The sequence below is a fragment of the Balaenoptera ricei genome, chromosome 20 (genome assembly GCF_028023285.1).
Source record: "Balaenoptera ricei isolate mBalRic1 chromosome 20, mBalRic1.hap2, whole genome shotgun sequence".
Lineage (NCBI taxonomy): Eukaryota > Metazoa > Chordata > Mammalia > Artiodactyla > Balaenopteridae > Balaenoptera > Balaenoptera ricei.
The window spans coordinates 39,566,635-39,594,405 of NC_082658.1; the positions used below are offsets into that span (position 1 = coordinate 39,566,635).

General features: G+C 39.1%; 1 protein-coding gene across 5 annotated transcripts; it reads right to left on the reverse strand.

Annotated features, from left to right (window-relative positions):
• Nucleotides 1–27,735, reverse strand: TUBD1 (tubulin delta 1). 5 transcript variants are annotated; one of them, XR_009499349.1, is made up of 10 exons: nucleotides 27,617–27,735; nucleotides 26,554–26,769; nucleotides 24,833–24,980; nucleotides 23,822–24,038; nucleotides 22,871–23,102; nucleotides 18,036–18,200; nucleotides 9,188–9,328; nucleotides 7,263–7,446; nucleotides 5,089–5,260; nucleotides 1–29 (listed from the first exon to the last, which is right to left on the reverse strand). XR_009499349.1 is itself a non-coding variant. In XM_059906502.1 (9 exons), exons 2-9 carry the CDS (start codon nucleotides 26,723–26,725, stop codon nucleotides 5,152–5,154), a joined length of 1,368 nt encoding a protein of 455 aa, XP_059762485.1. In that variant the 5' UTR covers nucleotides 26,726–26,769; nucleotides 27,621–27,735; the 3' UTR covers nucleotides 4,615–5,151. The 5 variants fall into 5 exon arrangements, 4 of the variants coding, with proteins under 4 accessions (XP_059762485.1, XP_059762483.1, XP_059762484.1 ...); XM_059906502.1 differs by lacking the exon at nucleotides 1–29 and having other exon boundaries at nucleotides 4,615–5,260; nucleotides 27,621–27,735; XM_059906500.1 differs by lacking the exon at nucleotides 1–29 and having other exon boundaries at nucleotides 4,615–5,260.
• Nucleotides 27,736–27,771: the final 36 nt, after the last annotated feature.

Sequence of the window (27,771 nt, forward strand, 5' to 3'; positions counted from 1 at the left end):
TGTCTGAGCATAAAAGACATCCCTGGTCTCTGCAAGGAAGAAATAAAAGGTTCTTTCATACATAAATGATTTCCTACTTTATACACCTCTTTTCAGGCTGCTCCCAGACTTTGTGTTTGATATATTTACTAGTCTTCCCTACAGTAGGCAGTGTTCATTAGAAGAACATGTTGAGACAGTAGGACCCCAAAGTTAGTCTTTAATTTCTCCCTTCCTCCTCTGCCCTTGACTGAACCTGGAGCATCCTATAATTCACCACCATTCTCCACCCTATTTCTGTGATAGTTTACAGAACGATGAGGATGCCTATTACTTCCACCCTTTGTTGCTGCCTTCTGATTCATTTGACTTATTCCTCCATTCTTCAAACTGTCTCCAGGTCTTAACATCCTTTGAAAAATCATTTTTGAGTTATTTTATCTTTATGTTGGGTTTTTATGGCTTTGCTTAAAAAAAAAAAAAATGCAAGCCAAAGAAATGCATAATATAAAAAAGAAGGAAATCCCCTAAGATATTACCCCAAAGAAATTACTATGAAATCTAGCATGTGTCCTTTGAGTCCTGCTCAAAAATGTTCTGAGCTTCCCATTCTTCTTGGTCTTGGGACCCTAGCAGTGGGGGCAGAGCTGGGGCAGGCAGGATCATTGGGGCGTGTCTCTCATCTGTATCTTCAGGTCAGTGATAGCTCCACCTCTGTCCTTACTGAACAAAATCAAACATAACCATGTAGACGAATCTATGTGTTTCTCATAACCACATTTAACACCCATTTCTGTCAGCTTTGGCTGCTACAGTACACAGAAAGGAAATGGTGGGAGAGGGGGAATGGCCAAACATTAGAAGGCTTAGAATTCCAGAACAAGGAATTTAGATTTTAGGCAAAGGACTTGCAAACAAAGGCAGTTGTACACTCTCTTTTAATATACTGTTTGAATTTATATTGCCTTAAGTGGCTCTTAATTATATAAGATGACTTCAGAAACAAAATATTTTTAATTATATTTCCAGGTCCTTAGTTTCATCTAATAGTTGTGAGATCTGTTGGTAATATGGGACCTTTAATAGGCTTTATTGTGTGTCTGTAGTTTTGCAGCTTTATGTCTCTTCCATAGTTTTTCAGACATTTATATTAATCTGTTCAGTAAACAGAGAGTCTCTACATGAGCCAGGCGTATGATCTGCAGCAAGGAATATACCAAATGGTGAACTCCTAAAGGGCAGGGGCCAGGTTTACCTCATTCTTTTATTTCCCCATCTTTGCACAGTGTCTTTCCTTGCAGGTGTTCAATGGATGTTTGTGGAATTAAGCTCATACCCTGCCTCTTTCATACTGTTCACATGAGCTGAGCTTAAGCAAGGCCCTTTTTTTTTTTTTTTAAAGGCCCTTTTTTTAAAAAAGGAAAACTTCCATCTTTCTGCCTCATGTCATGTTTCTTACTATCATGTTCCCATGAACTCTCACCTAGTAAGGACAAGCTTTGTTCAACTCCAGTTTCTACAATTCCTGGGATTTTGCTCCTCAAATGTCTAGAATAGCTCTGTCCAATAGAAATATCATGCAAGCCATATATCTAATTTTTAAAATTTTAGTAGCTATACTTTAAAATGTAAAAAAACAGGTATTATACCAATTTGAATAAGTCATTTAACTTATTATGTCCAAAATATCATTTCCACAATTTAAGATATTAATATTTTACATTATTTTATTCGTATTATCTTCAAAATCCAGTGTGTATTTTACACTTACTAAGCACATGTGGCTAATGGCTACCTTATTGGACAGCCAATATTGGACAAAAAGATTGGACAAAAATCTTTGAATTTCTGTGTACTTACCATGTAAATAATTAAATTCATACGACAAGAGAGCCGTAAAAGTATCCATTGTATTGGCTCCATCATTGGCAAAGGAGAGAAATTCAGGTAACACAGAATTATTTGCTAAGCGACATGTAATTTAGCTTCTTGTTTCTTTTCATGCTATTCTTGTAAGCTATTCTTAGATTTTTTATCATTAGGTAAAGTCCATAATTCAAAAACCATCAAGTTTTTTTTTTTTTTTTTTTAAATGCTTGTAAGCTATTAGCAGTTCTTTGGGATCATGATCAGTTCCCCTGACCTTCCTTTTCATCTCTTCCCCTGCTTCACTGGCTCCCTGGAGTCTAAATGATTAGGATTTTCTCTCTTTTCCCTCTTCTCCCTTGAACGCCATATCTTCTGCAACACTGACCCAACACTGCGTTCTCCAGAAACTTAAAATATTTACATTGTTTATCTTAACATTCCTGCTAGTGGAAATGGGATTCCATTTATTAATAAGGTTGACATTTCATCGTCTGAGACATTTCAGAGTGTAGGAGTAGGAAGTTATTTAGTTAAAAATATAAAGCCAGATTTTTTAGCTCACATTCCTAAAACCCATAGGAAACAATGTGATTGATACAGATGAGCAAATATCTCTTAAATTAAATAACTGATTACTTGCAAAAATGACAAGTTAGTGGGCAAAGCCGTATTTGGAAGATAGGTGGAAGAACAAGGAAGGGTTGACTGCCAAACCTTGAGCTCATGCGGAGAGAATAGCGGGATGGGAACATATGGAGCATGTTTTAAAACAAAATTTTGGACAGGAATGCAAGTGTGATAAACACGGTGGTCAGGAGAAGAATCACTGGTATGTACACTGCACAGTCAAGTCTACAGAGCCAGTGAAGAGGCTTCAGACAAATTTAAAGCCTAGACTAGAGGTCCCAGTTCACGGTTCTTTACCTTGTACCACATCTTTACTGTAAAAAAAAAAAAAAAAAAAACTGAACATGGACATGGGCCAGATAATAAGAAGTAATTAGGAAGCTAGAATCGTAGCACCAGGCATGGAAAGAAACTTAAGTACATTGTAAGCTTCTTCATTTAGACTTTGTGTTATTGATCCCCATATACTTAGCATTTGTTCAGTGCCTGGCAGTGAATAGATACTGGTTGAATGAATGAATGGACTGAGAACAGTGAATCATGGGCACACACTGAGTTCTAAGTGACAGGTTAAAGAAAGGAGAAAGGGATTGTTGGCTGACTGAATAGTAGTGGTGAGGGGTTCCGGGGTGAGTACTCAAAGCTAGAAGCAAGAGGGAATGAATGGGAAGAAACAGGTTCTACCGCTTAAAGAGCTCTTAAGAAAAGCACAAATGGGGGAGAGCGAAAAGGTTTGAAAATAAGAAACAGTTTGAATTTATACTGTACTCACTGCCTATAGGGGTGCATCTTGGCTGTGTGGGATAATGTCTGAGTGACACATAGTACGCCAGTTACCCAGTAATCTAAGAAATTACATGTTCAAAGCTTTTGGCTCTCTATGCCCAGGAAGTTATGATTCTAATGTTGTCCTGGCTGATTGGCCATTATCTCCACACAAATCAAAGTACATTTCCAATGCCACCCCTTATTTTGAAGCTTTGGCATCAACTTCTTTGTGTTAATTTTTAAGTTATCACAACTCTAATAGCAAAAATTTTTATATTATTCCAAATAGACAAAAAAATTTCAATGTAAACATTTAAAACAATTTTGCAAATATTTAGGTATCCACACATACCAAATAATGCAGTTGTGCATTAAACAATATTGTGCATAAGAAAGGGTCAACTCACATAAGTGAATGAACCCACGGCTCTGTCTAATTGGAGTTTTCTTCCAATAGTCACCTGCCATTGATTCCATGAGTTGCCAAATTAGAAATATATTCGTCCCATTTGGTACCTCATGCATGCTTTTCTCAAATATAAAATGATTTCAACTTACAACTTTCTTTAAGCTTAACTTGTAGCAAAGTTCCTCAGAATCAGCCTACCCCCTAGTGAGGTAATTCGGTTACAGATCTTCATTAATGCTGGTTTAGTTCGGGAAATTGTTTAAGTCTTTGGATCTCTGCAATGCTAAACTATTACTTTTAACTTTATTTTGTAAAAATTACGATCTCATTATTTTCTAGTATTCTTGGCTTAACAAAATACAGCAGTGGGTGTGCCTTTTAGCAGTTGAACAGACCACTTTTTACATTCCTTAGAAATAAGATATGGTTCAGTATTTTAAATCATAGCAACAGTTGATAAGAAAAACAGCAAAAAGGTAATCATTTCCATATGGAAAGAAAAGGAAGAAACCACTGGTAGATTTGGCAGAAAGGGCAAAATGTTCCTATTTGTTTGCCATTTTATATTTGTTAATACACTGCATGTGATGTGTTTTATTGAACTACACCATTCCCCTCAAACTCAGTTGCCAATTTCCAAATGTGTTCTGTCCTTCTGAATGAAACCAACATCTGTATGTGTCAATTTCATCTAGGACACTATTTCCTTGGTGATAATTTTCTCAACTTAACTTAGTGAAATTTTGGTGAAACTCTTTTACCCCTTTTACTGAAAAGAATATAACCATCTTCCACACCAGCTAAATACCTGTAAGTAATTTTAAAGCACCGGTTGAATAAAATCAGTTTCTGCTCTGGCATTCTAAGATCTAAAAGAAAAATCCAATTTTCTGATGCCCAGAAAATTTAAGAACAGCAAACAAAGTAAACATTTGCTTATTTACTTTTGTATTTAAGCATGATACACATTTATTAACAAAGTCCTGACATTTATTTTTAAATAGCTGCTTAAAGTGGAAAATCTTACCGTTTTAGAATAAAATATTCAAAAATAGATGTTCACCCTGTAGCTTTTGACAACAGCTCCCTCTTATGGTTCAAAACATTCACTTCAAAGATGAATATATTTAAATAGGGAATTGCAATTTCTTAGCTTAAAATTGTGCTATGAAAGTTTAGCTCATATTTAGTGAATGCTTTTTGGAATAAAGAGGGAAGTTTCCCTTTCTGATAGTTCTAGAGTTCTAACATCTCAGCAAAGTATTCCCAAAGTTCTTTAAAGAAGTACCAATATTTTTTCTCACAAAGGAAAATTTCAAGTAGATGTTTTCATTGAAAACATGAAAGGTTTTTCTCCTTTTCTGTGGCTATAGTATGAAGAAGGAATCAGCATTCAACCTTGTTACATTAGCAGATAGGAATTTGAAAAACCTTACGGAGAAAGTAGTATTCCAAGTATTTTAGTCCAAAGATGACTTAAGGTAATTTTCCCCCTTTGTTCAAAATCCGAGGTTGCAGTAACTAGCAATAACCTGTTCTAACAATGTGAAACTGTCCAAAAAATCCTCTTCTTCAATTCCAAATTTTGTGTACTGATGAATGTAGGCTCTGGTGAAAGAAATAGAAAATATGAAATAAAAATCTCAGGCAAACGAATAACTCAAAATCAAATAATAAATAGACCTTTCCTAGCTCATGAACATTTGAAGATGGCAGACTCTCTTAAAAGTCTTACCATTGCTTCAATGTTTACTACAAAGGTTAGCAAACTCTCAGTTTGTGTCAAGCTCCCTGTCTATTTAGTGTCCAAGAGAGTGACAATAAGAAGCACATAGGAGGGGAATTCCCTGGCAGTCCCGTGGTTAGGACTTGGTGCTTTCACAGCCAGGGCTCGGGTTCAATCCCTGGTCGGGGAACTAAGATCCTGCAAGCCGCACGGCATGGCCAAAAAAAAAGCAGCAGCACATAGGAAAAAGAAGCATGTTCAGATTTGGCTGTCTACCCAGCACATATTCAACACCCTACAGGAGATGACTGTGTTCAATATAAACTCTTAAGAAGTGCCTGAAAAGTTTTATCTAACGCGTGAAACTGTAGAAACACATTGATCCAGCTCTAGGAATGAAGTGAAGCCTCCCAAGTGTTTTTCAGACAACACTTAATTTTCACTAATGCCAGGTGATCCTCTTCATACCTCCAATCCCCCAAAATGTTCTGAGGCAGGAGAAATCATGTTAAAAAGAATATCAAGGGCAGACATGAACTAAATTGATAGCTGCTACCATTTAATGAGAGTGGGATGAGAACTATACCGAAAAAGGACACAGAGTTCACAGTCCTGAGGAGCAGGAGTGTATGGAATGGCCATGTGCAGGATGGGGGGCCCTTGGGAATCCTAGCTAATCAAAGTACAGGCTTACCCAATCATTTGAGGAATTCTGCTTTAACATTAAGTAATTGTGGCAGAGGTCAGGGAACCGGATAACACATTTCTTGGTAATCAAGTAGACATTTCTTAGTACCAAGTGGAGTTGAACTTGCAATATTTCTTACTGAGCAAGATCAGGATCTCTTCCATTCTCAAGGATCTTATTTTGGAAAGCTGTCTTATTGTCCTTGCCTTATAGTGAAATTTCTACTTTACTTTCATTTCATTTAGAAACTACTCATTTAGGGACTTCCCTGGTGGCGCATTGGATGAGACTCCATGCTCTCGAAGCAGGGGGCCTGGGTTCGATCCCTGCTCAGGGAACTAGATGCCACATGCATGCTGCAACTAAGAGTTCCCATGCCACAACTAAGGAGCCTGCGTGCCGCAACTAAGGAGCTGGTGAGCCACAACTAAGGACCCCACCTGCCGCAACTAAGGAGCCCAAGTGCTGCAACTAAGAAGCCAGCAAGCTGCAACTAAAGGAGCCCTGGAGTCACAACTAAGACCTGGTGCAACCAAATAAATAAATATTTTAAAAAAAGAAACTACTCGTTTAGTCAACAACAACAATAATACTATGGAACAATTATTGAGCATTTACTAGTCACGCACTGTACTAGGTGTTTTTTACATTATCATCTCATTTAATCCTCACCACATATATCCTCTCTTTTGGATCCATTGTACAGAAAAGGAAATGAAACCTGAAGTAATGTGCCCAAAGTTTCATACCTACAAAGTGCTTACTCCATGCTATTGATTGAATGTTTGTGTTCCCCCAAAATTCATATGTTGAAATCCTAACTCCCAAGGTGATGATATTAGGAGGTAAGCCCTTTGGGATGTGATTAGGTCATGACAGTGGAGCCCTCATGAATGCCATTAGAGGCCCATGAAAGCTCCTTTGCCCCTCTGCCATTTGAGGACACAGCAAAAAGACACCACCTATGAACCAGGAAGTTGGTCTTCACTGGACATCGAATCTGCCAGTACCTTGATCTTGGACATGCTAGCCTCCAGAAATGCGAGAAATTTCTGTGGTTTATAAGCTACCCAGTCTATGCTATATTTGTTATATCAGCCCAAACAGACTAAGACACTCCAGATCCTGCCTAGTGTTTTAACATTATATTATCTGCTGAAGGTTAGGAAAGGTTTGTAGATTTATTTTTTACTTACTTTGAAGCAAACATATTCCATGCTTTGCCCACAATCATATCAAGTGGTTTTACTAAGAACTGGCTATTGCTGACCAACGCTGCAGACTTCTCATATTTGCTAAAGGCTCGCTGGGTTTTCCACACACTGAAAGCATGAACAGGCTCTAACCAGGAAGTATAGAGAGCTGGATCTTTAAATGCTCCTAGGGTAAAATAACAAGACACTGTTTACATCATAAATCGTTAGTTTTTGAAACAAATTAATAAACAGATATTTTCTTATCCATTTCACCAGAAATCTTTTGTTTTGCTCTTTGAAACTAGCTTTATATTGCTTTCGGATAAATGATCCATATTCATCATAAAAAAAAAATTCACACCATTCAGAAAAGTATTAAGAAGAAAATTTAAAAGTCAACTCAACAGCTGAAATGCTACCAACCCAGAGACAGACTATGAACAGTCTGCTGACCCTCTTTTGTACTATAATTTTACATACACGCCCTTATGTAATATGCATTTTTCATTCACCAATATGTTGTCAACCACTTTTCTGTGTCAGTAAATATCACTCATATTTTAAAAAGCTTCTATGAATATACCATAATTTCTTTAACATATTTCCTACTGTTGGGCATTTAGGTTGTTCCCACATTTCTGTTAGTGTGAAAGATGTTGCAATGAATATCTTTGCAAGAACACCTCTGTGTACCTGCATCATTTGCTGTGGGTAAATTTTTGGAGGTTAGATTACTTTATATATCCTTTTATTAATTTTCTCATTTTAAAATCTAAAATGAAGAATATGAAGAAAGTACACCATCTGATTGACTTGAAATGATCTCTTTTTAATTATTACTAGTTTTTTATTTAAGAGGTATTACAGGGATGAGATTGATTTTCTTTATATCAAAGCTAGAAGCAGCCAATTGGATGCTGCTGGAATCATCAGACAAGGATAATATAATCCCAGAGACTTGCCATAGAAACACAAAGAAAGCTAAGAAGAGTACTGCTCTTTCAACCTCCTGAAAATGTTGTACCAATGCTTGTCACAGAGACCATTAGTTGTCCTGCAATACCTGTTCTCCCCTTCTTCTTTAGTAGCAGAACCACCAAATTTTAACTGTGCTCATAGCCACCCCTGCAGCTAGATGTGGCACATGATTCAGTCCCAGTCGAAGGGATATAAACAGAAGTGTGGTGTGTGACCCTAGGAGGACCAGGCCTGGCTTTCTTTGCTTATTCCTATGTGATTTGATGGCTGAAGTTCAAACAGATGTCTTGCACTAAGGACAAAGCCACAAAGTGAGGATGACAGATCAACCAGATTCAGGAAGAAAGAATTAAACTTGTCCTCTTGTTTACACCACATCTATTTTGGTATCCAGTCACACACTTACTGATACAATGGTTACATTTTGTTACTAAAATACAGAGTTATTATTTTCCTTTTGTGTGTGTGTGTGTGTGTATGTGCATGTGCATGTGTGTGTTTGTGTGTACGTGTTTTTTGTTTTTGTTTTTTTAATTAGTTTATTTTTGGCTGTGTTGGGTCTTCGTTTCTGTGAGAGGGCTTTCTCTAGTTGTGGCAAGCGGGGGCCACGCTTCATCGCGTTGCACGGGCTTCTCACTATCGCGGCCTCTCTTGTTGCGGAGCACAGGCTCCAGGCACGCAGGCTCAGTAATTGTGGCTCATGGGCCCAGTTGCTCCGCGGCATGTGGGATCTTCCCAGACCAGGGCTCGAACCCATGTCCCCTGCATTGGCAGGCAGATTCTCAACCACTGCACCACCAGGGAAGCCCTATTTTCCTTTCTTTAAAAACAAATTCAGGGACTTCTTTTTTTTCTTTCTCTTTTCTTCTTTTTTTTTTTTTTTTTACCATGCGTACCATGTACATGTGCAAAATGTACATCTTAATTTTCACCTTAACTTTGCTTACCCAGCTCCGCACTATGTACATCTTTCCCACGAAGGATGACCAAGTTAGCAATGGAAGTGTTAAAATGAAACTCCTTGTTGAGAGACATTTTACCAAGCGTAGGAAGTCCTGATAAAGGAGGCCGTACCTGCCAATCAATACCTACCAAAAGAAAAAGAAGAGCAAGAGATTTTACAAATCACCTTGACAAGAAGAGAAAAATGTACTATGGTATGTGTATTTTATATAAATTTCCATTTTATAAGTAAAAATTGTGGCAGGGTGGGGTTCTTCTAAAAATGTAAACATTCTTATCTGGTTGACCTAAAGTGATTCAAACTACTCAGTCCTGAGAAAGGCATGAAATATTCTTCATCGAATATTAAAGGACGGTGGTAGGTGCAAAGGATGGAATTCTACGACGCAGTAAAAAGAAAGTAACTTCTGACACACGTAACAATGTGGATCAATATCAGAAGCCTGATGCTAAGTGAAGCAAGCTTGACTCAAAAGATTACATCCTGTTTGATTCCATTTACAGGACGTTCTGGAAAAGGCAAAACCATAGGAATAAAATTCAGATCAATAGTTGCTAGGGGCTTGGAGTGGAGGAAAGAGACTGTCTACAAAGGGGTGTGACGGAACTTTTTGGAACATGGAAATACTCTGTCTCAATTGTGGTGGTGGTTACACCGTTTCAGTGTGTCAAAATTCATGGAACTATCCACCTAGAAAGACTGAACTTCATTCTGTATGTCTCTATGAACAAATAAACAAAATACATACAAAAACGTTAAGGGATGTAGAAACACAAAGCAAAAATAGGATTGAAAATTGAGGGCTTCCCTGGTGACGCAGTGGTTGAGAATCTGCCTGCCAATACAGGGGAAACAGGTTTGATCCCTGGTCCGGGAAGATCCCACATGCCGCGGAGCAACTAAGCCCGTGCGCCACAACTACTGAGCCTGCGCTCTAGGGCCCGCGAGCCACAACTACCGAGCCCACAAGCCACAACTACTGAAGCCCACGAGCCACAACTACTGAGCCTGTGCTCTAGAGCCCGTAGCCACGACTACTGAGACCACATGCCACAACTACTGAAGCCCACGTGCCTAGAGCCTGCGCACTGCAACGAAGAGTAGCCCCCACTCGCTGCAACTAGAGAAAGCCTGCGCACAGCAACGAAGACCCAACGCAGCCAAAAGTAATAAATAAATAAAATGAATACATGTATAAAAAAAGAAAATTGACTAGTCATAGGGAAATATCAAGAAAATACTCTTAAATGATACATAGGATAGGGAAAATTTTCAGTGTGCAGCAACAGATTGATTTTCAGCAAAAAACAGAAAGAGAACAAATCAAAAATATTGGCATACTGAACTCACTGATAATAATAAGACAAACAAGCCAACTTAAAAATTGGAAAGATGTTTCAACAGACATTTCACCAAAGAAGATAAACAAATGGCTAATAAGCACATGAAAAGATGCTCAACATCATTGTCGTTAGGAAAATGCAAATTGAAACCACAAGGAGACACAAATTCACACCTTCTAGAATAGCTATAATCAAAAAAAACTAACAATATCAGATGTTGGCAAGGATGTGGAAAAACTGAAATCCTCTTAAACTGCTTGCAGGCATGTAAAATGGTGCAGCCACTTTGGAAAAGTGTTTAGCAGTTTTTTAAAAGGTTAAACATAAACTTATCCTTTGACCCAGCAATGCCACTACTAGGTATCTACCCAAGAGATTGAAAACGTGTCTACACAAGGACTTGTACACAAATGTTCATAGCAGCATTATTCATAATAGCCACAAAGTGAAAACAATCTAAATGTCCATCAACTGTTGGACATATAAATATAGTGTGGTATTATCCATTCAATGGAATACTATTTGGCAATACAAAAGACTCAACTACTGATAAATACTACAACATAGACCAACCTCAAAAACACTATGTTAAGTGGAAAAAGTCAGACACAAAAGACTATATATTGTATAGTTCCATTTATATGAAACGTCCAAAATAGGCAAAACTAATAAAGACAGAAAACATACCAATGGTAGCTTAGGGCTAGAAATAAATATGGATATTGACGGGAGTTCCCTGGTGCCCTAGTGGTTGGCATTCTGGGCTTTCACTGCCATTGCCCGGTTTCAGTCCCTGGTCTGGGAACTGAGATCCCATAAGCTGTGCAGCATGGCTAAAAAAAAATACATATATGGAGCTTGACTGCAAATAGACACAAGGGAACTTTTTGGAGTGATGGAAAGGTTCTAAAACTGGATTGTGATAATGGTTGCACAACACTGTAAATTTACTAAAAAAAAAAAAATCACTGAATTTTATTCTTATAATAGGTGAAGTATATGGTATATAAATTATACATCAGTAAAACTATTAAAAAATTCATGAGATGCTGTCAAAGCTGTACTTGTTAGATAATTTATCACTCTATATTACTGAGAAACAAAAGGTAATCAACTCTTATCTAAAAGTTTCAAAAATAAAAAAAGAAAGCCAATCCAAAGTTGGGCCCTTAAAAAACTGGTGTTCAAAAAATGAAAAAGGAAAACTTAAGCAAATAAATTTTAAAATGGAAAGGGAAGTAATAAAAAATACATGATCAAGGGACTTCCCTGGTGGCACAGTGGTTAAGAATCTGCCTGCAAATGCAGGGGACACGGATTCGAGCCCTGGTCCGGGAAGATCCCACATGCCGCGGAGCAACTAAGCCCGTGTGCCACAACTACTGAAGCCCACGTGCCTAGAGCCCATGCTCCACAACAAGAGAAGCCACTGCAGTGAGAAGCCGGCGCACCACAACAAAGAGTAGCCCCTGCTCGCCGCAAGTAGAGAAAGCCCGCGTGCAGCAACTAAGACCCAGTGCAGCCAGAAATAAATAAATAAAATAAATAAATTTATTAAAACAAAAATAGGGACTTCTCTGGCGGTCCAGCGGTTAATACTCCCCGCTTCCACTGCAGGGGGCACGTTTGATCCCTGGTCGGGGAACTAAGATCCCACATGCTGCGCGGCACAGCCAATAAATAAATAAATAAATAAAAATAAAAATAAATAAATAAATAAATCCCAGATGGGTTAAAATTTAAATATTAAATATAAAACTATGAAAATACTAGGAAATAATAGAGAATATTTTTATATCTTTGGGGTGGGCAAGGCTCAGAATCTATAAAGGAAGATTTACAGGTTTGCTCACATAAAAATGTAAAATTTCCATATAGTGAAAAATACCATACAAAAGACAAAAGTGATGGACAAAAATATTTACAATCCATGTAACAAAAAAGGGGTATAAACCCACAATATTATATTTCCTTCCATCCAAGTCACCACTGATTAGAAAAAAAATTATTCACTTAGATTATTAAATTTTACACTTATTGAAGAGTTCTTTTAGAGTAAATTAGGTTTATATTTTTAAAAATCATATATCATTCTTGAGCATATATAAAAATATATATGTAACAAAATAACTTGGTTAAGGTTTTCCTAAAACTTTTTCACATTCAGTGATTTTATCACTCTTTGATTCAGCATTAATGATGCCTATGTGTTTTCACATTATTGTGCTCTGTGCCTCCAGAAAGTAGGTGGTGTGGCATTCCTTAAGGGAATCCATGAAAACACTAAGTCACTGGCTCTTAAACTGGCTTTGCAACCATGTAAAGCACATCTATCTACCTTTGCTTTGACTCCTGCTTACGGAATCTTGCTAAACTTGTCTGTTTATCATGAGGACTGCCTCTTCCCCACCCTAGCAGAAAACTAAAGGTTTACTTTCTGGAGAGGATATGACTGAAGGACTCTAGTCTGGAGAACACCAGGCAGAGGTAAGGGCAGGAAACTTACCAAAACCAGAGAGGTCAAGTGAAAACCAGGAAAACCATGGTCTCTCCCTCCTCTTCCCCCAGATCACTGGGGCTTTGTGTAAACCCTCTGAGCAGAATATCCAACACAACAGACAGGCAAATAGAATATCCAGAAGGACAAATGTACACTGGCTGGAGAGGGCAAAAAAACTAGATTGAAGCAGGTCAGAAGGCTCTAGGGGAGATTTCTTAAAGAGGATGAAACTGATAGAATACTTGAATACAGGCAGACCTTGGAGATTTTGCGTGCTTGGTTCCAACCACCGCAATAAAGTAAATTATCACAATAAAGTGAGTCACAAATATTTTTGGCTTCCCAGTGCATATAAAAGTCATGTTTACACTATACTGTAATCTATTAATTGTGCAATAACATTATGTCTAAAAAGAAATGTACATACCTTAATTAAAAAATACTTTATGGCTAAAAAATGCTAACCATCATCTGAACTTTCAGCAGTAGCAACTTTTTGCAATAGTAACATCAAAGATCACTGATCACAGATCACCATAACAAATATAATAAGGAAAAAGTATGAAATATTGCGAGATTACCAAAATGTGACACAGACACGTGAAGTGAGCAAATGTTGCTGGAAAAATGGCGCCAATAGATTTGCTCAATGCAGGGTTGCCACAGACCTTCAATTTGTTAAAAAACACAATATCTGCAAAGTGCAATAAAACAAGGTATGCCTGTATATCAAGAAAAAATTTAGATAAGTAGAGAAACAGGGTTGAATAATTGACAGGTGCATAGAAAAACTAAGCAAACAAGAAAACAAGGTAATTATTAACTCCAAAGAAAACAAAAAAATTATACAGGAAGGGAAAAGTAATCACAGGATACTTTGTTGCTCAGCTGTGAATAGCATTTACTTGGTCATGATAATGTAAAGCTGAGTATCGATTTAACCCGATGATGACACTACCATATCAGAAGGATAAGCCTGTCTAGAGGGTGTTTTAGAGCTTAGGGGCCAGTGTTAGAAAAAAGCTAAATCCTAACCCTCCATGGTGGGAAGTAAATAGGTAATACCTAAATCATTGAAAAATCTGTAAATGGCAATTGATAAAAACAGTAAAAGAAACAGCAAAAGAGTTTTGAAAAACGGTTACCTCTGGGAAGGAGACAATAGAAGAAGGTTATGGACTGAAAGTTTTAACAACCAGCTTCATAGAATTACCTGGCTCTTTAATCTATGTGCATATAATAAGTTAGGGCTCCTATATGGTAGAAAACTATGTAGCTACTAAAAAGAATAAGGCATGTCTAAATGAATGAATTGGAATGAAGGCTACAAAATACTATGTCGAAAAGACAGTTGCAGAACAAAAAATACATGTGATGCTAGTTTTATTTTTTAAAGTCTGTTTATATACACCCTTAGAACTTTGAATCTCTAGTCCTCACATGAATAAACTGATCCAAACTAGAAAAAATAAATCAATTAATAAATTTTTAAAATAAGTTGTAAATAAAACTTTAAAATAAATAAGTAAAATACTACACCTGTTCCACCATGGACTGTTGGGGGTGGGGCATACTTAAAGAGCTATACCCAGGAAATCTCACCTGAGGAATGTAAATCCACACCTGCACCTGCTTTTAGATGACAAGATTCTGGACTTTAGGCTGATGTGCTAATGGAATGTGCTAATAGGCTGATGTGCTAACTCTGGGGGTGCTTGGAAAGGGTTAAGTACATTCTGCAAATGGGAGGACATGATTCATTAGGGGACAGAGGGCAGAGGATGGTAGCCAGCCTCCAAGATGAACTCCAATGATCCTTGCCACGCGGTATTCAGGCCCTTGTGTGGTCCCCTCCCCACGGGATAGGGCTGACCTTAACAACCAAAAGGATGGTGCAAAATGATGGTATGTGACTTCCAAAGCTAGTCCATAAGAGACACTGTAACTTCTGCCTTGCTCCCCCTTGGGCCACTCATTCCTCCTGTTGCTAGGACATGCAGAAGCAGATACACTGCTGATGGTGATCTTAATGGGGTCAATCTTCATATAGAGTATTCTGATAACATATGAAGAGTTTTCAAACTACATCCTTCAACCTGGTTAGTGGCATAAATATATTTATTCGTATGTTCATATTTATATGAAAACATTTAAATGTTAAAAACTCCATCTATAACTGTGAAAAAATGGTGACACTCTAAATTCCCATATGGGAAAATGACTAAAACTGTGGTTCATCGACCTAAGAGGGCTCAGAGCACCACGTCTTACAGTACCCTGAGGAACACTGTGTTCCTTGATAATAGGTATTTGCCAGAAAAACAGGTCGTGTGGCCAAAAAGTTCAGGAAGCATTACTTAAGATGTGAACTTTCTACTTATCTCCAAAACTCAGGCACTACGATCTAAAATCTGTAAGGTACTACAAGTAAATGTAGAGGAAATCCACTTTCATAATATTGAAACCTAACTTACTGTAATTTGTGGTAAAATAGATGCTCCCAAAATAGTACATAGTAGTGACTTCCAGTTAAATGTGACAGACTGAACATACCAGTTTACTCCCCAAATCTCACTAACAACACAGGGATTTTTTTTAAAGGCATAAACAAGAAAAAATGGAAAGAAAATAATGGCAACAAAAATTTGGAAGCTGGAAAGCAAATGAACCAATGGTTACTGACTTAGCAACCAGGGAAAACTGAAATTTCTGCCCACAGTGGAGGTCCTGGAAGCAGGCCAGGCGCTTCTAAAGGAGGATTAATTAAAAATCTGTATGAGAAGCAGTGAGAGCCCCAGACCCTTCCCCACTCCTGCACTAGGGGGAGTGCCCCCCCCCCATCCTAGAAGAAGGTTTCTGCTCAGGAAAGGCTAAACCGGTGAGGCTCTGAAAATACAGCAGTAAACAAAACAAAAATCTCTGCCCTCATAAAGTTTGCATTGTACTGAGATAAATGAAAGATCCACACTAAGGAATTCCAGAATGCTAGAGACAAAGAGAAAATCCTAAAAGATACAAGAGAGAATAAAACAGGATTAGGAATTAAGATTGAAGTGGGGGCTTCCCTGGTGGCGCAGTGGTTGAGAATCTGCCTGCCAATGCAGGGGACACGGGTTCGAGCCCTGGTCTGGGAAGATCCCACATGCCACGGAGCAACTGGACCCGTGAGCCACAACTACTGAGCCTGCGCGTCTGGAGCCTGTGCTCCCCAACAGGAGAGACCACGACAGTGAGAGGCTCGCGCACCGCGATGAAGAGTGGCCCCTGCTCACCGCAACTAGAGAAAGCCCTCGCACAGAAACGAAGACCCAACACAGCCCAAAAAAATAATAAATAAATAAATAAATAATTAAAAAAAAAAAAAAAAAAAGATTGAAGTGGGACTTCTCAGCAATAACACTGGAGGCTGGAAGATATCGAGCAGTGCTTTCAAGACACTGAGTAAAAATGATTCCCAGCCTCGAATCCTATACCTGGCCAATCAATCAAATATAAAAGTAGGATAATGACATTTGCAGCCTTAAAATTTTTACCTTCCCTGTACTCTTTCTTAGGAAGCTCCTGGAGGGTACTATCCATATGAGGGAATTAACCCAGAAAGAGGAAGATTTGAAATCTAGGAGACGGGCTAGAATAAAGAAGGAGGCAGAGATGCCAGCGCTGGCTGCGTATCAAGCCTGGAGAGTAAGCAGTGCAGACTGGAGCAGGAGGGTGCAGTCCTCCGCAAGGGACATCTCCAAGCAGATAATGGAAGTAATAAGATTACCTGAGAGGTCTGAACATGCTGAGAAGGGTTTCATTTTTACGGAAAAGTTTAGGGGTAGATTTGTAATAGGTACAAAGAATATCGACCAAATAAATGTAACTATTAACTCTAGGGGGAAAAAATAAACTGTACATGAAATAAAATGTAATCTGTATATACAGTACATGGCTCAACTGTGAATAATATTTACATAGCAAAAATAACACAAACAATGAAAACTGATCTAACCCAAAAGTATGTTTTAGGGGCTTCCCTGGTGGCGCAGTGGTTGAGAGTCTGCCTGCTAATGCAGGGGACACGGGTTCGAGCCCTGGTCTGGGAAGATCCCACATGCCACGGAGCAACTAGGCCCGTGAGCCGCAACTACCGAGCCTGCGCGTCTGGAGCCTGTGCTCCGCAACAAGAGAGGCCGCGACAGTGAGAGGCCCACGCACCGCGATGAAGAGTGGCCCCCGCTTGCCACAACTAGAGAAAGCCCTCGCACAGAAACGAAGACCCAACACAGCCAAAAATAAATAAATAAATAAATTTATTTAAAAAAAAAATAGACTCCCTGTTTCATTTAAAAAAAAAAAAAAAAGTATGTTTTAACTAGACCGGGAGGAGGGAGGGAAAGGTGTGTGGATGTGTATATAGGGGGTGTAAGAAGATTCAGTTCTCAACTTCATGCTAGGAAGGCAACTGATAATATCTAAACCTGGAAAGTAAAACAAATAGTGGAATATGCAAGATATTTAGAAATATGGGGGCAAATTCCAGAAGAAACATCTCAAAACAGTGAAAGCAGTTTCTGCTGGGCTGCGGGGAAGTGTGGAATAGGCTGTTCTCTTCCTCATTATAAACTCATACTGGACAATTACTTGACTTTTTAAAAAAAAATTGAGATGTAATTTACATACAATGCAATGGACAGATTTAAATAGACACTTAAGTGAGTTCTGACTACTTGATTTTTTAAAAAAAACTATGTTCATATATTACTTTGATAAAAATAAAATAAAATAAAAATAAATGTCACACTCATTTGAAATTTTTTTGAGAAATGAAACTGTGAAGTGATTAAGAAATCCTCCCAGGATGCTCTGGTGAGTTTTTTGCAGGAGCCTCCCTGGTCAGAAGAAGGCACCATTATTTCAACTGGATCAAGCCAGTTTATATTGAGAACTCGAGTACAGGCATTTTTCCCAGCTTGTGGGCTGCATATTTTTAAAATACCCTTTACCTTCTTCCATTTTTGCATTAGAAATGAGCATCTGTCTCAAATGCTTGAGGAGGCCAGCCCAAGTAAATGTGCTGTATGCCAGTGAATTCTCAGACATTTGAGGAATGTTACGAACACCCAGCATCTTGAATTCTGGATGGGGAACTAAATTCTCCATTAAGTCTCCTGCAAAGAAAAAAAAATCTGAACTAAATTTTTAAATTCCACGTTGTTTCCACTGACTCATACACAACCATGATTTGATGGCTTGGGGGAACCAAATGTGTTTTCTCCTCCAAGGCCAAAATTGCTTAAATTTTAAAATGTAAATACAATTTCAGAGACAGTGTCTATTAAAGACCACATATTTGCTTGATTTTGGCACCTATTTTAGCATGAGTGAAAAAAACACACTTTGCCAAAAGGAAACAAGAATTTTTTAGCTAAGAAACTGGAAATGTGAATGAAATATTTAGCTAAACCCCAGGAAAACAAAATAAGCATGAGAGCTAATGTGCTTTTATTGTCATTCAGTGTTCACTAAATAGTCCCTTAGAAATTTTCCTAGATCTCTTATTTATTTTATCTGGTTAAATAATAATCAGAACCTCTTAACATCAAAATTTACTGGGAAAGAAGACAGGATTAGTAACTTCTGAACACAGAAATACACCTATTTTTAGAACCTTGTATTTGTAATGAAACAGAATTAAGGAGAAAGGCTAATTTGTTTTACATTCAGAGCTTATTTTATATGTTTTTAAAATATTTTTATCTTTTTAATGTCATATATTTTATGTATTTTATATATTTTTTATATATTTATAGAAAATACCTAGAGGAGAAAGAAAAATCTTCTACCATAACATGAAATTTAAATTTTATGATAACGTTGAGTGCAAACTCATATCCTACGTCCTAATGTTAAGAACAAATTTTGACACAAACATCTACAAAATGTTGCACAAATTGATCCTATGGCTAATGGAGTTTCCTCTAAACATAAGAATCCTTTTCTGTAAAATACCTAGAGCTGAATTCTATTGCATAGCACGCATAAACAAACAGCAGTCAGCAAATAATTCCTGAGGACTAACGCACAAATTAATTGTTAAAATCTGCTTTCCCCCCCAGCTTTCTTGTTTACCTACTCTCATCTTAACCATTCTTGACTTTGTCAAACCCTGTTATGGACTGACAGTTTGTGTTCCCCAAAATTTATCACCTTACCACCAAGGTGATGGTATCAGGAGGAGGTTGGGCCTTTGGGAGATGAGGTCTCTATAAAAGAGACCCCAGAGAGGTCTCTCATCCCTTGTGCCAGGTGAGAACACAGTGAGAAGATGGCCATCTGTGAACCCAGAAGCGGGCCCTCACCAGGCACTGAATCTACTAGTGCCTTGATCTTGGACTTTCCAGCCTCCAGAACTGTGAGAAGTAAACTTGTGTTGTTTATAAGCTGGTCAGTCTATGGAATTCTTGTTATAGCATATTCCTACACAGCTTGCGGGATCTTACTTCCCCAACCAGGGACTGAACCCGGGCCATGGCAGTGAAAGTGCCGAGTCCTAACCACTGGACCACCAGGCAATTCCCTGGACCTAAGTTTTTAAAACTGAGCAATTGAAGGATCGAGGAGGAAACAGGCTTCTTCTGGGGGAAAGCTAAGAGATCTGTTTTAGACACATTATGTTTGGGACGACCATGAATGTGTACACATAGATGTTGGGAAGGTTGCTGGATATAGAAATCTAGAGCTTAGGGAATTGGTCAGAGTTGGAGAGAAACTGGCCAGCTGGAGAATACAAATGGTGTTTAAAGCCATGGAACTGGGTCAGTCACCTGCGGAGAGGGTTCAAGACCAGCATTTAGAGCTTAGGAAAAGGAGGAGCCAAAAAAGGAGGGAAAAAAAGGGAATAAAAGGAGTAGTCATTGAGATAAGGAGGGAAATCAGGAGAGGGGCTGTCAAAAGACAAAGAGGAGACTTGGAAGACAAGGGATCAGCCATTCCAAATTCTACTGAGATAAAATAAGGACAGTGAACGGTCCACTGAATTTGACAATGTGAACATGCTTGCGACCTATTAAGAAAAGCAGTTTTAGAAAAGTGATGGAAGAGAAACTAGATCAGAGTGTGTTGAAGAGTGAATAGATGGTGAAGAAATGAGGACAGGGAGAATGGAGACCCCTTTGAGGACAGTTGTTCTAAAGAATGACAGATAAGTGGGGAAATCACGAGAGGTGATGTCAAGGGAGGGCTTCTTCGGTGTGAAAGATGCCAGAGAGCAGTTGTAATGGCAATAGCCCAGGAAAGAGGGTTAATGACATGTGAGGATGAGAGATGAGTGAGGAATTAAGTCCCTGAGAAGAGAAAGGGAATGGGACCCAGAACCCAAGTGAGAGGCTGGCCTTTGATAGAAGCAGGATACTTCTCCCACTGTGACACAAGGTGAAGGGCAAATGTGGACCCAGTGCCCTACAGTTTGTACATGGTAGTGGGAGTCAAGAGCGCTCCCATGGAACTGATGGCTTGGATTTTCTGAGGGCAGTTCACCGAGTTCATCACAATCTCCCCAAAGAACAACTGGACCAGCCTGCAGACTCAACCTCCAATCAGCTCTCCACAGGCAATGGATTTTTCAAAAATAAAGGTGATTATGCCAACGACCTCCTGAAAATCCTTCAGTGGCTTTCCCCTGCTCTTAGATTAATGAGGAGGCCTTTAAATGGCTTACAAGGACCTGCAAGGTCGGCCCCTGCTCACCGCTCTAGCCTCAGGTTTCAATCATCCCCCACACCATTCTCTGTGCTCCAATGACACTGGATTTCTCTCTTCCTAAAGGGCCATGCTTCCTTCTGCCATAGGGTCTTTGCACATGCTATTCCCCCAACATGCTACTCCCTTCTCCCTCCCTTTGCTTAGTCAACTCCAAGTCTTCATCCAGCTTTTTGCTCAAGTGTTACTTCCTCAGGGCAGCCTTCTTTTGCCTCATCAGCCTAAGTCTGGTTCCTTCGTGACCTGTTCTCTTGGATCTGTACTCCTTTCCTTCAGAGCATTTAACTCAGTTTTTAATTATATGTTCTTAGTGTAATTATTTGTTTAATGTGAACACAATGTCTGCATTGGTTCCCCACTGGATCCCCAACATGTAGCATAGTGCCTGGCGCATAGCAGGAAGCCAATAAATACTGGTTGAATGAACAGATGTGCAATATGGTAAGTACTGTGGAATGCAGAGAAATTAACAAGACACATGTCCCCAAGGAAGCTGCAAATTAGTAGGGACTATAAAACATGCATACGACAGATCCTCTAAGGAAACACATGGTACAGCATCTGGGAAGGGGCCAGAGGGAGACTTACTTTTGATTGCATATTCTTTTGTACTCCTTGAATAAATGTGTGTGTGTTACTTTTAAAGGTAAGCAAACACACTTAAAGAAATAATAAAGGCAAAAAACATTAAGTGACATAAAAGAGATACAGAATGCCACAGGAGTTCAGAGAAAAAGGGTTACTTTAGGTAAAGGTCTCAGTAGGAAAGCTTTATGGAAAAATTATCACTTGAATTGGACCCTACAGGAAGAGTAAGGTTTCAGTAGAGGTGAAGAAGGGAAGGAGGAAGTGATTTCTAAGAAGAAGGAACACTGAGCAAAGGGACCAAGGCAGGGAAGTACCAGATTGAAGAAAAAAGTGGAGACAGGATGAAAAGTAGGTGGGGAATCTATACAGAGGAGGCAGAAGGTGATGAAAGCGGAAAGTTAGGATTCAGGGCGTAAGGAATTATGACAAATCTGGCAGGTAATGCATGAGCCATAGAATGAGGATTAAGTAAAGTACAGGATTAGATCTGTGCACTGGGGAGGCTCATTTGGGGCCAGTGTGCAAGATGGATTGACTGCAGGGGGAAGAAGCAGGCAACAGGAAGGAAAGCAGGAATAAGGACCACCTTAAGCCAGGAATGTCCATGTAGATGTGAGCTTCGGTTTTCGTAAAAAAAAAAGGAGAGAGGGAGAGGGAGAGGAGAATGAAGAGAACTTTGTATTCAGGGAGAGTATGCAATATTAGTTGAGAGATACTGACCAAGTGAACCAATATCAGAGAGATAGGGAAGTAGGGAAGAATGTAGACAGCTGGCAGAGACGGCACCAACAGGTCTGAGCATACTGATGAGATATGAAGACAGTGGGAGAAATCCAGGTGACAGGAATTGAGGAAGAGGGGGCTGGGGAGTGAAGACAGGGAAAAAAATGATGAATCCATTCAGAACATGCTAAATCTGAAGAAGCAGATGGCAACTAAGAAAACTGGGATAGGCAACTATTTGGGAAAGAGAGTAGGACTGGGGGTATAGATTACGGAGTCCTTTGCATCTAGATGATTTGAACTGATAAAGCACCACTTGACAAATAACCTGAAAAAAGAATCATTTCTTTACGGAGTGATGAAAATGATGGTTGTGCAACTTTGTGAATATGCTAGAAAACACTGAATTGTACACTTTAAATGGGTGAGTCGTACGGTATGTGAATTATATCTCAAAGTTATTTTTAAAGAACAAAAAAAAGGGGATTTCCCTAGCGGTCCAGTGGTTAAGACTTTGCCTTCCAATGCAGGGGGTGCGGGTTTGATTCCTGGTTGGGGAGCTAAGATCCCAGATGCCTCGCAGCCAGAAAACCAAAACATAAAACAGAAGCAATATTGAAACAAATTCAATAAAGCTAAGCTGCAAGGGTTTTGAAATGAGGGAGACCTGAGTATATCTTTAGGCGGAGGGGAAGAGCCATAGCAGAACAACTTTCAGGCTTTCAGAACATCAGACTTCTCTACAAATAACACACAGGAGGACAAATACCTAGTGGATTTCTTCTGTAGTGAAATGAGCCTTCCCCAGAGTAAGTAGGCTGGAACACACTTCCCAGCTGATGTGCGAGGACTTGGTTTATATCACGGAAGGAGATCTGCTTGATATTCATCAGTTTCGCACAGATCTTATGAACAGCATCATTCTCATGAATAAGGAGGGCATCTGAAGATCGGTACAAGTGAGAAAGTGTCAAAATGGAGTTGTAGTTCTGAACAATAACCTGGAGGAAAAAAAGGTCAAAGATAAGAAAGGCAGGAGAGAACAGTGGTTAACAGGGTAGACTCTAAGGGCATCCTGCCTAGGTTCAAATCCTGGCTCTTTCACTTTCTAGCTATAAGATCCTTGACAAGTTATTTAATCTCTCTATGCCTCAGTTTCCTCATTTGTAAAATGGGGATAATAATTATACCAGCCTCCTAGAGTTGTACGGATTAATGATAGAATGCAAGTAAAGCACTTAAGAACAGTGCCCTGTGTATAGTAAGGGCTCAATAAATGATGACTATTACTATCACACTTTCTTCCTACATCATTTCCTATACTGACTTATTTCACCTCTTATTTCTCCTACTAGGGTGATCAACAGGAAATTGGCCTATACAGAAATTTCCTTTCAATGGAAAGAAATGAAAATTCTTTGAAGGTTGGCAATGGCATGATGAGGCCAAGGTCCCTGCTTTACATGCTTTAGCCAGAGGGACTGAACCAGGAATGGGTTCCTGAGAGAAGACGCACAATTGTCTTCTTCGGAATTTTTATGAATAAGGACACCTCATTTGTTTGGCAAAGTTAAATGAATTGTACATGAAAGTACCATATTGTATAATCATTCCTGACACAGTAACTTCACATTTCCAAAGAAAGGGTGAGATCAATCTTTTACCTACATTTAACTGCAAAGAATACAAAATATAAATTTTTCAGTTGACATGTTCATACCTCACCAGTTCCATAAGGCCGTATAATCTGATTCATTTTCAAAGAGTTTGAGTACTGATCTTGTAAGTTCTGTGTAACGAAGGCTCCTAGCCCCGATCCTGTGCCTCCGGCCATACTCATGATGATGAGAAAACCATTCAAGGAATCACATTTCTCCACTTCCTTCTGGATTAGGTTCATTATAGATTCTTCATGCCTGGGTCCATGAACAGAGTATCTATGCAATGCAAAAGAAACAAACACCTTTCAATTTAACCAGAGATGGAATGCAGAGAAAGATATAGGATAGCGAAGGCTTTTTAAACCTATGGAAGTGAACTAACTCTTATGAAAGGTACAGGTACCCTGATTGACGAAATTTCAGATACACAAGTTAAATATTTTTAACAGGTGAATAGGACTGCTAGGAGAGTAAATTTACTGAGAGTAGAAAATTCTCTTTTATAGTCCATTCCTTTGGCTGGAGACTTCAATTACCAGGTAGTTCTGCAAGTTTACGGTACAACATAATATTCAGTATTCATAACAATACTCCTAAAGCAGTGGTTCTAACTCTGCTGCACATTAGAATCACCTAGGGAAGCTTTGAAAAATCCCGACATTCAGACTTCATCCCAAACCAATTAAACCAGAATTTCTGGAAGTGAGCCCTAGGCATTGGAATTTTCCAAAGAACCCTAGGCAATACTACTGCCTTGGCATATTTCCTATTAACTGGAATACCTGCCAGACAAAGATATTGTATTGACAATAAGTTAGCTGGCAGAACAACAATGAAGAAGTGGAAAACGCTGCTGCAAGAGATCCTTGGTTTCATCATTACCTGAACCTGACGCATAGACATACACGAGACAGAATGAGCGTCTTCTGGGTGAAGTCACACTCTACATTTTAAAACAGCAATTTCAAGATTATGTGTTTGGTATATCAACTGTGCAGTTGTAACTATACTGTCTATTAATCAACTATGCAGCTGTATTTAAACTAAAAATCATGAGGAATTATTCTTACCCATATGCCCAGTTGTTTCCAGAACCTTGTTTTTGACAGAAGCATGAATGCTGGCCATATTTCCATCGGCCAGAGTGGGCAGCCTTTGACAGTGTTTGATTGATAACTTTAGGTTCCATGTCAACAAGTACAGCACGAGCAATTGGAACTAGAGAGGGAAAAAAAAATAAAAAGAAAAATATTGCACATGGCTTATTTGGGTTAACTCAGAGCATAAACTTCTAGGTCCAAAAAAATCAAAGATTGAGGATAGGAAGAACTTTCCTTCTGCTTAGAAATTCAGGTGGGCAGCAGCAGGTATATGCAGATGTGTCATAATGCCTAGCATTGTGCTAGGCAGGTTGAATAAACGTGGGCTAAAATGATGACTGGGTCAAGTCTACAAACATCTGCTGAGTGCTGTGCTGGGAACACAGAGATAAAGACAACATCAGTCCAGCCCTAGGAGGACCAGTGGGAGAGATAAAACACATCAACACTTAATCACAGTATGATGTGATATGACCCACAACAAATCCACACTAACAGAGTGGTATTTTTATTCAGAGGTATAAAAATACCAAGGGCACAAAAAGCATCTCAGGATTATTGAAGCAGAAGATGGAGAAAGAGAGGGTGTAAGAAGTGATGGATGGGGAGAGAAAGCAGGCAGGGCTCAGATGTTGGAAGTCCTTGTATGCAATGCTAAAAACCTTGAAATTTACTTTTTAGGCAATGAGAAACCACTGAAAATGTTCAAGCAGGGGAGGAATAGTCAGATGTCTTTTTTAATACAGTAGTGTGGAGGATAGATGTGATGAACACAAGAGACCAGGCAGGGAAACTCAGGAGGATTGTCTTGAAACAGTCCAGGTGAGAAAGGACAAGAGCCAGAACTAAGGTAATGACAGTGAAGATGGAAAAGGGAGAAGAGTTTCAAGAGATGTGCAGAAGGTAAACTAAGCAGATCTTGATGTTTGATGGTATGTGGGCAGTAAGAGCAAAGTTTTAAAGGAAAAAATAATGAATGCCCTTGGGTATGGAGATGTTGAATCTGAGGGACACATGAGAGACGCAGGTGATGTTCACTAATCAGTCTGCAGCTTGGAAGAGATGCTAGGCTAGAGATTTTGAGAGTCACCAGTATAAAAGATGTAGCAAAATTTGAGAGTCACTGAAATTGCCCAGAGAGAACTATACAAGTGAGGACAGAAGAGAGGCTGAGATGCAACCACTGGAGAAGAAAAGTTCAGAGACTAAGCAGAAGGAGTTTCAAGGAGGGAGTTTTATAGTTAATGTTATCAAATCCGGTAGAGAAGTTAAGTGAATTAAGGAAAGAAAAACAGTTACTGGCTCTAGGAATTAGGAGATCATTGGGAATTTTTCATAGAACAGCTTCAGTGGTATTGCAGAGCAGAAGTAGGATTTTAGTTGGTTAAAGAGGGTTCTCCTTTGAGAATCTTAGATGAGAAGGCAAAGAGATGAGGAAGGAAAAAAGCTATAGTCAAGAGCTAAGTTTTGTTTGTTTGTTTGGTTTGAGATTGGCATGATCTGAGCATGCTCACGTGCTGAGGGGAAGATGTCACTGGAGAGGCAAACATTAACATAGAAACAAAGGGCTGAGAGCAAAATCATTCCGTAGTAAGGCGGAAGGGGATGGGGTTCAGACACCATGTGGAGGGCCTGGCCTTGAAGAGGCTGGTTATGTCAGAGTAAAGGAGAGGTCTGTGGACCACACATACCTCCATTTTCCTCCTCACTGAAGAATCTTTCTTTGCAAGATGCTTGATATGCCTCATTCTCCCTTTTAGAGCAGAGTCCCTGGGGACAGTATGAGTCACTAAATAAAGCATCAAACACTTCAAAACCAATCTGATTGCCACACTGACCAAGCTGCACTGTTACTATTGACATGCTGAGACACAAACCAGGCTTACTCCCTCAAAACAGTGAGCGACCTGTAATAGAAAAAATAGAGTCTTTGAGAGCCACTACGTTACTAATAAAGAACAAATAAAATGCCATATATGTGAATATACATCACTAAAAATATAATTTGTAAGTACTATATATGTCTATGGTGTTATAGACACAATAGCTATGTTGTCTAAGGAGCCAATCATTCAAGGAAGTTGTTTCAGGATTCAGGATTACTGTACCCAAAACCATTCATACACAGCTCAACAGTTTCCAAAATCGCTATTTTCCTAAGCATGCATTTAATCTTAATCGCTATTTTCCTAAGCATGCATTTAAAACAAACAAAACAAAACAAATTCTGGTTAAAGGAATTCGTAGTGTACACTTCACACCACAGGGACAGAGCGAATGCAGAAGTGAACTCAACAGTAGCACATGTAATTAACATTAATTTTCTCTCTTCAAAATAATGACTTTCTCCACCAATCGCCTTTCTGTTCTGGTAACTACAGTAACACAAGAAAGTCTTTGTATTTAGCTCAGATAGGACAGCAAGGAAGACGAAGCTTGGGGGAAAAAAGACCAGATGAAATATTAGAGGAAGTATCCACTACTTTTAACACTGAAAAGAGACAATTTTGGGTAAAGACCTCACACCGGGTCTATGCAGCACTGGAAAGAGCTGTGGCCTGTAAGCCAGACTCTGTACTTAACCATTATCAACCAACCTTGCAAAAACAGGTATCGTTATTTTCATTTTACAGAGAAGGAAACTGAGGCTCTGAAAGGTTATGCGACTTTCGCAAGACCACTGCACTAGTAAATAGCAAAGCCAAGTTCTCCCTTTCTACACCGCTCCAGGAGTTCCCCATTAACCCCACTCACTGACAGCCCCAGGATCAGCCGTTTCTGTCCGGTTCAAACTTCAGAGTGGCAACCTTCTTATTATGCGCATGCTCACTTTCAATACCAAAAAAATTACAGAGAACGAATGCGCATGTTCCACAGACGACGAGATTTGTTGTGGCTTTTTTTTTTTT

Bases quoted from the DNA above. Each gene is read 5' to 3' on its own strand.
- TUBD1 (XM_059906502.1), bottom strand. From the start codon at position 26,725: ATGTCAATAGTAACAGTGCAGCTTGGTCAGTGTGGCAATCAGATTGGT. The intron at 23,103-23,821 runs GTATGAACATGT...TTTTTCCTCCAG, and splicing joins GGCCTTATGGAACTGGTGAG to GTTATTGTTCAGAACTACAA. The intron at 7,447-9,187 runs GTAAGCAAAGTT...ATTTTACCCTAG, and splicing joins TGTACATAGTGCGGAGCTGG to GAGCATTTAAAGATCCAGCT.